A 12628-nucleotide genomic window follows, 5' to 3' on the forward strand; every position below is an offset into this window, starting at 1 on the left:
AGAGGGGGGGGGTGTTCGGTGTTTCTGGAAGTAGGCGTGGCTAATGCCCTGACTGACTTGGGGTGGGCGTGGCGGCGTGCGCAGGCTTAATTGCGGCGTCATCCTCTTGGCTCTGACGCTGGCAGGTGAGTGGCACCTCTGAGAGCCTCCCAGTTCCCTGAGGCTGATTCTGTTGTTTTTGAGACCCGACCTCTGTGCTCCCTAGGGTCTGGAACTCCAGCTCTGACCGCCTCAGCCTCCGTAGCAGCTCCGTGCTGACTCGGCCCGCTACTGGTAGCGGCTCCGCAGTGATTTTTAGAGCCGGTTGATAGCAGCAGATCGCCTTTGGGGAAGGAGTTAATTTTCTCTCCTTGTCGCACTGACTCCGACGCCCCGGCCTGTGGATGTGCGGCGAGGCTCTTCGCATTTTCCATGCACCAGAATTTATCGCTGGGCTGATGGCTGCGTGGACCTAGTAGGACTTGCAAGTGGTCACCTGGGAACACAGAAGGCGGGGACAGGGCCGGAAGGCGACTTTAAAAAGTCATTACCGTATTTGTGTGTTCAGGACCTGCGTTCAGGCGCTCCCGTGTCCAGGCGAGGTCGGAGGACAACTCTCAGAAATAGGTTTTCTTCCCCCATCTTGGGGATCCAGGGATCAAACTCAGGTCTTCAGGCTTGCTTTTCGGTCAGACCGTCTTGCTCAGCTCTCTGGTGCACCAACCGTTCCTAGAAATGTGAAGGGAATCTTCGGAGACTCGGTGAAGCGAAACTCAGTCCCAGTGGTGGTCACTTGTTATCTGCCTGTTGTTTAGATTATCCTTCAGACATCAGGTGTCCCAGAAGAATCTGGCTCAAACTTCTCTTCCAAGATAAGGTTTCTTCCACCTTGAAAGTTTTCCAGGTCTTCATCAAATCTGGGAAACTGAACATAAATTCCCAATTCTTAAGTAAATGGTTTCCCATACTTTTTAGTCAAATAACTTTTTAATGTAAATATACTTTATGGAGATTTTTATCCTTAAAATGAGGGAAAATTTCAGGCTTTGGTATCTTCTATTTATATAAATGTTTTTTAAAGCTGGAGATATAGCTTAGCGGTTAAGAGCACTGGCTGCACTACCAGAGGTCCTGAGTTCAATTCCCAGCAACCACATGACAGCTTACAGCTGTCTGCAACTCCAGTTCCAGGGGATCTGATATACTCAAACAACAATGCACATTAAATTCATACATACATACATACATATTTTTATTATAATACCCAGGAAACTATCCAAGGCTTGTTTGTACTTTGAGAGTTAGTAATTACAAAATTAATATCTAAAGTAATTGCTAAAACGATTGAGGGCTATCTCTCTCCACTGTCTCTGTATCTGTGAAGTACTCGGTTGGTAATTACACACACACACACACACACACACACACACACACACACAAGTAAAAAGAAAAAAGACAATTAGACAACACCATAGCATGGCCCCAGCCAGTTCTGAGGCTGAAGTGGGTTCTTTTATTTTTCCCAGTCGGCCTTTATGCCATTTTAACTACAGTTTTTGCAACATTTCAAACTTAATCCTGTTCCTACTTTATAGATTAAATGACTGTGCAATTCCACATGGGTAGAAAACCTGGGGGGAGGGTCTGACTCCAACCCCGTATTTACCTCAGATCTTTTAGCATCTCACATTTTAAAGTTTAAACTTAAAAGTTACAACCCTCTAAAGATACTCCGTTAACAATGCAGATTGCGCTTCATTGTTGCATGTTTTGTTAGTCCCCACATTAGCTAATCTGCTATAACAAATGTAAAGAATAAAATTTGTTTTATAAACCAAACCTATTGCTTAGAAGTGCTATTGAAAGCAGTACATGTGGTAGATCTTTAATAACCTGTCACATCTCTAATTAAAGACTGTTGAATGGCTGTGAGTAGGCCACCAATGTAGAGAGGCAGAAGTCATCGTCCCTGGTTGGGAAAGTAATTTGTTAGGGCACTGCCCAACATACTTTGCCCTTACTAATCGAAACTCAGGTGTACTCAACAGAATGAAGCAAACAAAACCGGTTTGCTCCTGGAACAGATGCCCCAGTCTTGGCAGCTGAGTGTCGATGAGCTCAGAGACTTCCTCATATTTGGGCTCTACCTTTATTACTTTCAAAGGTGTTACTAGTTCTTTTTGAAAAACAGATATTCTGACAGTCTTTCACTGTCACTTTAAATAACAATCACAAATAAAGCCAACAACAACAACAAAAAAAGGTTCTCTGCAGTTAGAAAGTCATTTATCTAAGTCAAAAGCAATAACAAAGAATGACTCCCAGGCAAAAAAAAATTTGTCTGCATCACTGACCTGAGCTCGAGCAGGTGAGCTGCCGGGAGTGTACAGCTTGTGCTTGGCAGTTGGCTTTATCCATGCTCGGATTTTCTTTGATTGTGTTTGTGAAAGACAGACATCTATTGAGTTTCACACTCTGTTCTGGGTCATACAAAATGTTTTCTTAAGGGCTGGAGAGATGCCTCAGTGGTTAAGAGCACTGATTGCTCTTCCAGAGGTCCTGAGTTCAAATCCCAGCAACCACATGGTGGCTCACAACCATTTGTAATGGGATCTGATGCCCTCAGCTGGTGTGTCTGAAGACAGCTACTCTGTACTTATAATAATAAATAAGTAAATCTTTAAAAAATGTTTTCTTAAGAAATTATTTATCGGGCTGGAGAGGTAGCTCAGTGGTTAAGAGCACTGGGGGGCTGGGGATTTAGCTCAGTGGTAGAGCGCTTACCTAGGAAGCGCAAGGCCCTGGGTTCGGTCCCCAGCTCCGAAAAAAAAAAGAACCAAAAAAAAAAAAAAAAAAAAAAAAAAAGAGCACTGACTGCTCTTCCAGAAGTCCTGAGTTCAAATCCCAGCAACCACATGGTGGCTCACAACCATCTGCAATGTAGTCTGATGCCCTCTTCTGGTGTGGCTGAGGACAGCTACAGTATATGTATATATAATAAATACGTCTTTTTAAAAATGTTTTATCAGATATGTAGCAGAGGATGGCCTTATCTGACATCAATGAGAGGGGAGGGAGGCTTGATACCCCAGCAGAGGGGGATGCTAGAGGCATGAGGTGGGAGTGGGTAAATGGGTGGAGGAGCACCCTCATAGAGGCAAAGGGGAGGGGGGAGAGGGGAGATGGGATGAGGGGTTTGTGGAGGGGTAACCAGGAAGAGGATATCATTTGAAATGTAAACGAATAAAATGATTAATAAAAAAATCATTTATCAGTTTTTAATTTTGTGGACTAATCCAAACTGACACAAAGGTTAACAGACATTTATCCAGTGCCTCAGATTATTAGGTTCTTAATGTATTAGTGCGTAATATAAACTAACCTTGTAACAGCCCTCTGTGGGCAAATAGTATTCTTTAATTTATAGATGAGGAATCTGAGAGAAGACAGAAGTGCAGCTAAAGTCCCATTCCGTGAGGGATGGCACTGCATTCAACTCATGCACTTTGGCTGTTATGCCTACATGCATAGGCACTGTGTAAACCGCCTGCCCTAGGGTACTGACCAAGCCAGCTCAGCCTGTCAGTGGGTTCTCCAGGGAGGGAGCCAGGATTGAAAAGAAAAAAGACAATTAGACCACTCGGTAGCCTGACCCCCGCCAGTTCTGAGGCTGGGGCGGGTTGGTTTATTTTTTCTCAGTCTGCTTTTATACCATTTTAACTACATGCAGATAATAAAGCCAGTTCTAGGTTAAGGAACAAGCAAGACAATAAACACGGATAGTCGAGGAACAAGCAAGGCCATAAACAAAGCCCTGTGATCACTGTTTCTAAGGCTTATCAGGATGACTGAGATGGCTGAGCCTACTTCCCTGTCCTAGCCCAAAGTCAGATTCTTGCCTGAGACCTATTTCTTTGTTCTAGCCCCAAATCATATTCCTGCCTGAGCTTACTTCCCTGTCCTGGCCCAATGTCAAATTCCTGCCAAGTTTCTAGAAGCAGCCCCAAAAGCTCTCCACAGGGTGCTCTATTTAAGAATACATTCTATCATTGTTTGGATGTACCCCATGGTCTCACATGTTTGAACACTAACTCTCCCCCTACTGGGTGTTTGGATTTAGGAGTTTGTAGAGCCTTTGAGACTGACCTACATAGCAGAAGTGGGCTTAATGTGGGAGGCACATGAAGGCGACTGGCATGTATGGTTCCAGTGAGAGCTGTCCTTCCCTCAACTGTGTCCTTAGACTCCTGCCAGCACAGATGGAACCATCCCAAACCTGTCTCCTCCCAAACCATTAGAAAATACAACCTTCCTTGAATTGAACACATCAGGGATCTGGTCACAGGGTGACATTTACTTATTTTCTTGTCCTTCAAGTCCTTACCCCAGATGTTGACATTTAAATTTAATCTGGTGTTAATTATACTCATTTAATTTGAATTTATTGAATTGTATATTATCTATATCAACAACCAAAAATATTGATTTGATTTTTGGCTGTGAGCCTAGCCTTTAATGGTTGAGCTGTCTCTCCAGCCCCAAAATATAAATTTTAAAATTAATTTTTTCGCACTACTGTTGGCTGTCTTGAAAGTGTTCTATAAGCAGCATTATTCATTCCTCACAGGATGTCTTTAAGAGTTATCTAGTATTTTTATTTTATTTCATTTTATTTTAAGATTAATTTCTTTATTATATCTGTCTTCAGATACACCAGAAGAGGGCATCAGATCTCACTACAGATGTTTGTGAGCCACCATGTGGTTGCTGGGATTTGAACTCTGGACCTCTGGAAGAGCTGTAAGTGCTCTTAACCGCTGAGCCATCTCTCCAGCACCCTAGTATTTTTAATTGCCAAAACTGTACACTAGGTTGGCAACTTAGAGGATACAAAGATTTATGAATAAAAGAGAAGATTGGAGCTGGGTGTGATGGCACACGCCTTTAATCTCAGCACCGAGAGGCAGAGCGGGTCTTTGTGAGGTTGAGGACAGCCAGGTCTACAAAGTGAGTTCTAGGACAGCCAGGGATATGCACAGAAAAATCCTGTCTTGAAAAAAACAAATAACATTGGGTAAAATAAAGAAATTTGAAAAGGGTACAGAAAAATCAAAGAATAGTGCAAACTATGGGGTTTTTTGTTTGTTTTGGGGGGGAGGGTTGGGGATGGGATTTGAGATAGGGTTCTCTGTGTAATTCTGGCTGTCTTGGAACTCACTCTGTAGACCAGGCTGGCCTCAAACTCAGAGATCTGCCTGCCTCAGCCTCCCGAGTGCTGAGATTAAAAGTGTGGGCCAGCTACCACATCAGGCTACAAAATGTTTTAATATAAAAAATAAGAACGTAATAGCAAAGGCTCTCTAAGAATGGCCTTACAAAATTTTTAAACAATATTCTTTGTCAGAACCTCCTAGGTTTGACCCCTGCTGAGCCTGGCTGATGCATGTGGAACCTACACACCTGGGCCACACCTGGGCAGTGGTCAATTCCTGCCTTTTGCTCTCTCCGCCTTTGTCCTTGAGATTTAGGCTGGTCTTCTCGGATTTCTCCCTAATTAATTCAGGTCACATAGTCGGTCTTTTGTTACCGAAGTCAAGAGCCAGGAAGTCAGAGCCAGGGTTTCTCACTGTGCTTCCCAGATATTTTCTACCTGGGGAACTTGGGTATATAAGTGGTGAATAAAGCTACAGGAGTCTCTCTTCTTCTTCTGGCTTGACACGGATAACCTGTGTGTGTGTGTTTCTTTAATCCCGCAGGCTTTCGCCCGATCCTTCTTACGGGCATGCAGCACCGACAATTCTTTACTCAAAACTTAAAGCCATCTTTCCTCCAGTAGAAGATAAAGCAGGCTGTCACCAACCCAAGGGAGCTGTGACATCCCCGTCTAGCCAGTAGTCCCCTTATTCTAAATCCAAGTGCTACCTCTGAGAGCCTATTCCTTGCCAGTTTAGGCCTGACCATCCACTGCTAGAATAGTTCTAGGAACAGGCTATTAAAGAGACAGATGGGAATTATGATGGATATTCTTGGTTGTCAACTTGATTACATCTGTAAAAGAACTACAATCCGGAAATGTACATACAATCTCTCACCTGTGGGAGATTCTTTTTGGCTTGGTTTGAAGTGGGTGAATCCACTTCTATCCCAGACCTCTGAGGTGGGAAGAGACAAACCTTAATCTGGATCCTGAGGTGGGATGACACACCTTTAATCTGGGTCTCGCCTTCTGCCGGAAGCCTATATAAGGACAGAGAAGAAGGAAGCTTTTTCTCCTTGCCTGCTTCCGTCACCTTGTGAGCAAGTCCATCCATTCACTGGCATTAGAGCCTTCCTTGGACTCCAGCCTTCGTCTGCTGAAGACCAGCTGAGACCCCTGGCCTTGTGGACTGGACAACTGCTGGATTCTTGGACTTTCTGGTCACAGCCTTTGTTGGATTATCTGCAATGCAGCCTGTAAGTCATTCTAATGATTTCCCTTTATATATAAAGAGAATCGTTCTATAAGTTGTTACTCTAGGAACCCTGACTAATACAGGAAGCAAAGCAGAGTAATTCCAAAGTTGGTTTTTACATCCTTATAAGAGATAAAGGTGATTAGGTGGGGCTCAGTAAAACTGAGGATTCTCGGGTTTGCTCTCATCTTGGGGTAGAGAGGGCATTTTAACTAGTGGCCTGTCTAAGAGCAGGTAATATTCTGAGCAACTTTTACGACAAAGAAGACAACATATACAGCCTCGTGTTTAGGGGGGGACACTGTGACAAATAATCAAAGGTTTCCCAAAGTGTCTCAAATATTCAGGTGACATGTGTCTTTGACCTACATTAAGGCCAGTGAGCAAGAGGTCACTGTGGTCACACATATAACCTAGTACTCAAAAGGCTGAGGCAGCTTGGGCTTCATAGCAAGATCCTGTCTCAAAAATCTTTCTTTTGACATTTGCAAACAACAAACAAACAAGCAAAAGAAGTTCTTGGTGTTTATATAATATTTATGACAAAATAAATTATGTATAGGTGGTTGAGATTGTGAAAAGAAATCCTAAAATGTTTAGTAACGACACGTGGATTATTTAAAAGTATATCAAATATTGTTAATTTAAGATATGTAGCTGTCCCCGCCAGCGGGGACCCAGTTATTCAGGGTCCCGAAGGGGCGCTACCCTTGGGCCTAAATGGGGGGCGAGAGAAGAAGGAGACCAAGCAAGATTCTGTTGTCAAGGTCTCCTTTATTGGAGTGAACGTTACAACTTAAGGCTTTCAGGTAGGGGGAGTGACCTTTGTGAAACACAGAGAAGGGGGAGGTGCGGATATAGGTAGTGATAGCTGGAGGCTATCACTGGGTTTGATCCGTAGTATTCCAGAACAAAACGCAATAGAACCATCACTGTAACATGTTTGAAACTACTCAACAAATAAACACCCATGAAATACCCTGGGACTATCCACAGTAAAGACATGCTTTTGGACTGGCCAAGAGAGCTTTAGGCTGAGAACCAGTGATATTAATTAAGCCTGCCTGCTTCCCACCTTCCTCCCTCCCTTCCTTCTTCCTTATCTTCCTTCCTCTCTCCCCTCCCCTCTCTTTCTTTCTTTCCTTCCTTCCTTCTTTCTTTCTTTCTTTCTTTCTTTCTTTCTTTCTTTCTCCTTCTTCCTTCCTCCCTCCCTCCCTCCCCTCCTCCTCTTTCTCCTCCTCCTCCTCCTTCTTCCTCTCTCTCTCTCTCTCTCTCTCTCTCTCTCTCTCTCTTCCTTTCTTTCCTTCGAGACAGTCTCATTGTATAGGACTGGCTGGGCTAGAATTTGTGTGTAGACGAGACTGCCCTCAAACTCACAGCAGTCTGCTTGCAGCTGCACGCAGATGCTAAGGACTTCTTTAGTATGCTCTTGGTTCAATTTCTAGTAACACCAGAGGGTTTTTTTTTTCTATTCTAAAATTTAATCAAATGTTTAATAATTATTTTGTAGCCTGAGTAGAGATGTAGCTCAGTGGTTGAGCTCTTGCCAGTCATGGATTGAGCCCCAGGACTGGAAAAACCAATAACAAAACTGTATGCAAGGGAGCACAGTAGAAAGACAAAACAAAGCTGCAGAGATGACCACACCATGAAGGGGAAGGTTTTCACTGTGGGTATCAGAGGCATCAGAAGAGCCCAGAGCAGGGCACGGAAAGCAGACCGGTATGACCAGGGCCAGGGAGGCAGGAGAAAATAGTGCAGATGGCCAGAGAGCACAGCGAGAGACCAGGAGGTAGACAGGTCACACGGATCATAAGGAGAATGAGTAGCTGGGGAGAGGACTTTTGTTGGAGACAGAAAACCTACTTCACAAGTTCCTGAGGAAAGCTGGCTTTTATTGCCAGAAATCCTCTTTTAGTCCAGCCTGACCTCATTTCTGTATATATTGACTTCCTGGGACCTAAGAAACCTGACTTGTAGATGTCTGGTAGTTAAATCAGTCTTCATTAAACGTGTAGTGCAGTCTACAGAAAGAAAGACAGGAAGAGACTGGAAGTCACTTCAAGCTTCCTACTCTTTGAGGGAGACTGACACACTAACCAGACTTGAGGTTATAATACCTCAAAGCCCTCCCCTAGTGACATGCTCCTGCTAACAAGGCCACACTTCCTAATAGTGCCACTCCTGATGGGCCAAGCATTCACAGACATGAGTCTATGGTGGCCATTCCTATTCAGACTATCACATGGAAATTCAGTTGAGAAATGCTCCTGTCAGATTGGCCTGTAAGTAACTCTGCAGGGTATTTTCTTGACTAAACGGATTAATGATTGATTGATGTGGGAAGGCCTGGCTCATGGAGGTGGGCGGGGGGTGTGCTACCCCTGAGCACTGGGCATGAGAAAACAGGCTGAGTAAACCGTGGGGAGCAAGCCAGTAAACGGCACTTCTCCCACTTCCCAGCCCTGACCTACTTCTGTTCCTGCTTTTGGCTTCTCTCGGTGATGAGCCGAGAATGTGTAAGCCAAGCCAGTGCTTCTGAGGGAGCTTTGTGCTTTATCACAGCAATAGGAAACCAATTAGAATGGAGACTGGTGGACTTCCCTGACAGACCTGATCTTGTGGTAGAACAGTGCAGAGTTTTGGAACTTTGGGTTGAAAAGGCTGCTGAGTGTTGAGAGCTCGGTGAGCTTCTGTGGGAAGAACACTACCAGCATCGCTGCAGACAATGGAGGCCTGGCTTGTGGAGTTTCTGAGAGAAGACAGAAAGTCTTTATCAAAGACGATTGGCTCTTTGGGATAGTTTGAATTAAGAATCTGTGGTTGTGGGGTTGGGGATTTAGCTCAGTGGTAGAGCGCTTGCCTAGCAAGCACAAGGCTCTGGGTTTGGTCCTCAGCTCCGAAAAAAAAAAAGAATCTGTGGTTGTGGTGAGCTAAAGCTGATGAGTAAGAAGAGCCCAGCATCTTCACCTTCAAAGTGAAATCCGAGGACGTTTGCTCAAGGTTAGCACCCAGAAGCTGTGGTCAAGGATGCATCTCATGCTTGCTTTGCAGCTGAGCGCGCCTGTGAATGTGCTGCCTTCTGTGGTTTAAATTAAAACAAAAAGGGCTTTGAAGATTTGATTAAATGAAAGGTTTTAAGATGGAGAAAGCACCCTGGGCTATCCACGTGGGCCCCATGTAATCACAAGGGCATCCTCAGAAGAGGGATGAAGGAGGGTCAGAATCTGAGAGGGAGAGGGGACGGTGAAAGCAGGGCATAACATGTAGCTTCTAGAGACTGAGTGCACAAGTGGACAAGAGCCACCAGAGGAATGCAGCCCACAGCTCAGACGTGTACTAACCTCTAGACCCTGTAATACATGTAGACCGTTTTCAGTCACTATGCTAGTGATTCAGACAGATGCTTGTCTTGGTATACCCACAAGAGGAAACAAGTAATATCAAAAAGTGCACTGATATCTGAGTATATAGTTTAATGTATTTAAAAAATTAAATTACATTAATTTAGTTTGTGTGCATGTATGTGTGTGTGCGCGCGTGTGTGTGCGCGCGTGTGTGTGCGCGCGTGTGTGTGCGCGCGCGTGTGTGCGCGCGCGTGTGTGTGCGCGCGTGTGTGTGCGTCGCATGTGCCGCGCCCTGTGTGTAGCCAGATCTCTCTGTCCAAGACCTGGAGTCAAGCCTGGGTCATCAGACTTGGAGACAAGTGCCTTTACTCACTAAGCCATCTCATTGGTCCAAGCTGGATGACATTCTTCTTCCTGTTGGGGCAGCAGCTGCCCTGGCTGGCTTAGATTCTCTTTGCAGACCACACTGGCCTTAAACTCACTGAGATTCACCTGCTCTGCCTCTCTAGCAAGGTTGGTATATTTTTATTGATGGATTTTATAGGCATATATATAAAACTATTATCCATATCAGTAAGTACCAGGACTGAGATGTTTAGTGGGGTAGGTGAAATTGCTTCGGGTGCTGAGGATGAAGCAGGGCCTTACACATACATGGTAAGTATGCAGTCTACCGCTGAGCAGCAGCCCTGGATCCTCTCTGTGTGTTCTCCGTTTATTGGGTTTGTAGGATCGAACCACTACTACAAATGAAGGAACACCTGCATTCATATCTACAGAGCTGAGTTCTAGGCTCAGCTATGATGAGGTTTTTTTGTTTGTTGTTTTGTTTGTTTGTTTTACCTTCCATTGAATTTCCAATACAACATGGAAAAATCCTTGAGTGGGGCAAGACTGGCCCACCTAGCCTTCCCTAAATCCCAGCAGTGCAGTCCATCCCCTGGATCATCCTTCATCCTTGAACTAGTGATCTTGTTTTTAGACTAGTGGATTGTCCTGACATACACTGGCCATTTATATATTTGCTTCCCTGGATGCAGTTGCTGTAGTCCATGGTAGCAATTATCTACCTTGTATGGTCCATCTGGCTCAGTAGTAGGTAGGAAGAGACCAGGATATATGTGGCATTAACATCAGAAATCCTATCATTTTTGTGCTCTCAAATTATAGGAATTAACGTTTTGATCTGCTACAGACAGACATCCTGAATCATTCTGTATCTGTTTGTAGAGGAGAACTGAAATCAATCGAACACTGTGCTGGCTGGCTTTGTGTCAGCACAAGCTAAAGTCATCAGAAGGAGCTTCAGCTGAGGAAATGCCTCTATAGGACCCAGCTATAAGGCGTTTTTTCAATTAGTGATCAATGGGGGGTGGAGGGCCTAACTCGTTGTGTGTGGTGCCATCATCCCTGGGCTGTGGTCCTGGTTCTATAAGAAAGCACACTGAGCAAAGCCAGTAAGCAGCACCCCTCCATGGCTTCCACATCAGTTCCTGCCTCTGGGTTCCAGTCTTTCTTGAGTTTTTGTTCTGACTTCCTTCAATGAAGGAATATGATCGGGAAGTGTAAGCTAAGTAAACCCTTTCTTCCCCAACTTGCTTTTAGTCCCGGTGTTTCACTGCAGCAAAAGAAACCCTAAGACAAACAATATGTGGCTTGAATTTTCTATATATGAAAAGAGAAAGGAGATCCATTAACTAGAATGCTTTAAGATGGTAAACCTACACGTACATGAAACAATGCAGCAGTTTACTGGAATAACACGTTTTGCAAGGTGAGCCTAAGACCGTTAGACAAGTTCAGGTAATGAAACTGCTTTTATGCACAACTACAGTAATCAAAGGCGGCACTTCTAAAGAAGCATTAAGTTGTGTGTGTGTGTGTGTGTGTGTGTGTGTGTGTGTGTCCTATAGTCTGTAAGAATTGAAAAATTATTGAATAGTTTTATTAGTTTCCGCCCTGCCCCCAACACTAGGACCTGAATCTATGTTCAAGGTAGGCTTTCCTCTTCAGTTCTTCCTTTCTGACAGGGCCCAAGAAGGTTTATCACCAAAGGAGCTGTTCTATTGCTATGCAGATGCCTGAGCAACTTGTTGAAGAGTTTATTGGGCTGACATCAGGACGTGAGCTCATGACCATCAGAGCAGGGAGCACAGCAGAAGGTGGTACTGGAGCAGTCCCTGAGAGCTTACATGTTTTGACAACAACCATGAAACAGACAGCTAGGTCCAAATAGTAGCATGGGTTCTTGAAACCCTAAAGCCCAGTAACACACCTCCTAATCCTTCCCAGACCATTTCGCCAAATGCAGACCCAGCATTCCAATATACTATATAAACCTCTGAAAACCACCCTCATTCAAACCACCACAGTGGCATTTCAAATTCACACAGGTTCCCACTAACTTAACAATTCAAACATGAAGGTGAGAGACTGACAGAAAATGGAGTTTATAAAGCCCTACAGATTATTACCGTTCATAAAGATGCTGCAAAGGCATCACTGTTCACAAAGACTGGCGAGGCATCGGCCTGTTATTGATCTTGTTGCTGCTTTGTTTTGTTAATGGTTTTGGAGATTAATCCCAGGGTCTTGTGTATGCTAGGCAAGGACACTACCACGGGGTGGCCTCCCTAGCCTTCACTACTGCTGAAGCCATTTCCCTGCCTTTCTATCAAAATGTATTTCAGGTACAGCTAACTCCAGGGAATGTAGAACTCTGGGTAAATACTTTCATGGGGCCCCTGTCTATATAACATAGAAAATATAATACAAAATCCACAGACCTACATGGAGGATAATAATGTATTTATGGAGATGAAGAACAAGAGCAGGTAATAGTTACTTATT

At 44.3% G+C, this 12628-nt stretch overlaps 1 protein-coding gene and 1 long non-coding RNA gene across 2 annotated transcripts in view; both read left to right on the forward strand.

Annotated features, from left to right (window-relative positions):
• The first annotated feature begins 46 nt into the window (after positions 1-46).
• Positions 47-2667, forward strand: LOC134482127 (uncharacterized). Its single transcript, XR_010058156.1, has 2 exons — positions 47-125; positions 206-2667. It is a non-coding gene; the product is annotated as an uncharacterized LOC134482127 (long non-coding RNA).
• Positions 2668-5801: 3134 nt separating this feature from the next.
• The window catches only part of Trim13 (tripartite motif-containing 13), a 39133-nt gene continuing 32306 nt past the window's right edge, over positions 5802-12628 (forward strand). Inside the window, exon 1 of the mRNA XM_063274481.1 lies at positions 5802-6432. Coding sequence (XP_063130551.1) covers positions 6424-6432 — 9 coding nt within the window. The 5' untranslated portion in view covers positions 5802-6423. The remainder of the gene's footprint in view (positions 6433-12628) is intronic.

Source organism: Rattus norvegicus, chromosome 15, assembly GCF_036323735.1.
Source record: "Rattus norvegicus strain BN/NHsdMcwi chromosome 15, GRCr8, whole genome shotgun sequence".
Taxonomy (NCBI): domain Eukaryota; kingdom Metazoa; phylum Chordata; class Mammalia; order Rodentia; family Muridae; genus Rattus; species Rattus norvegicus.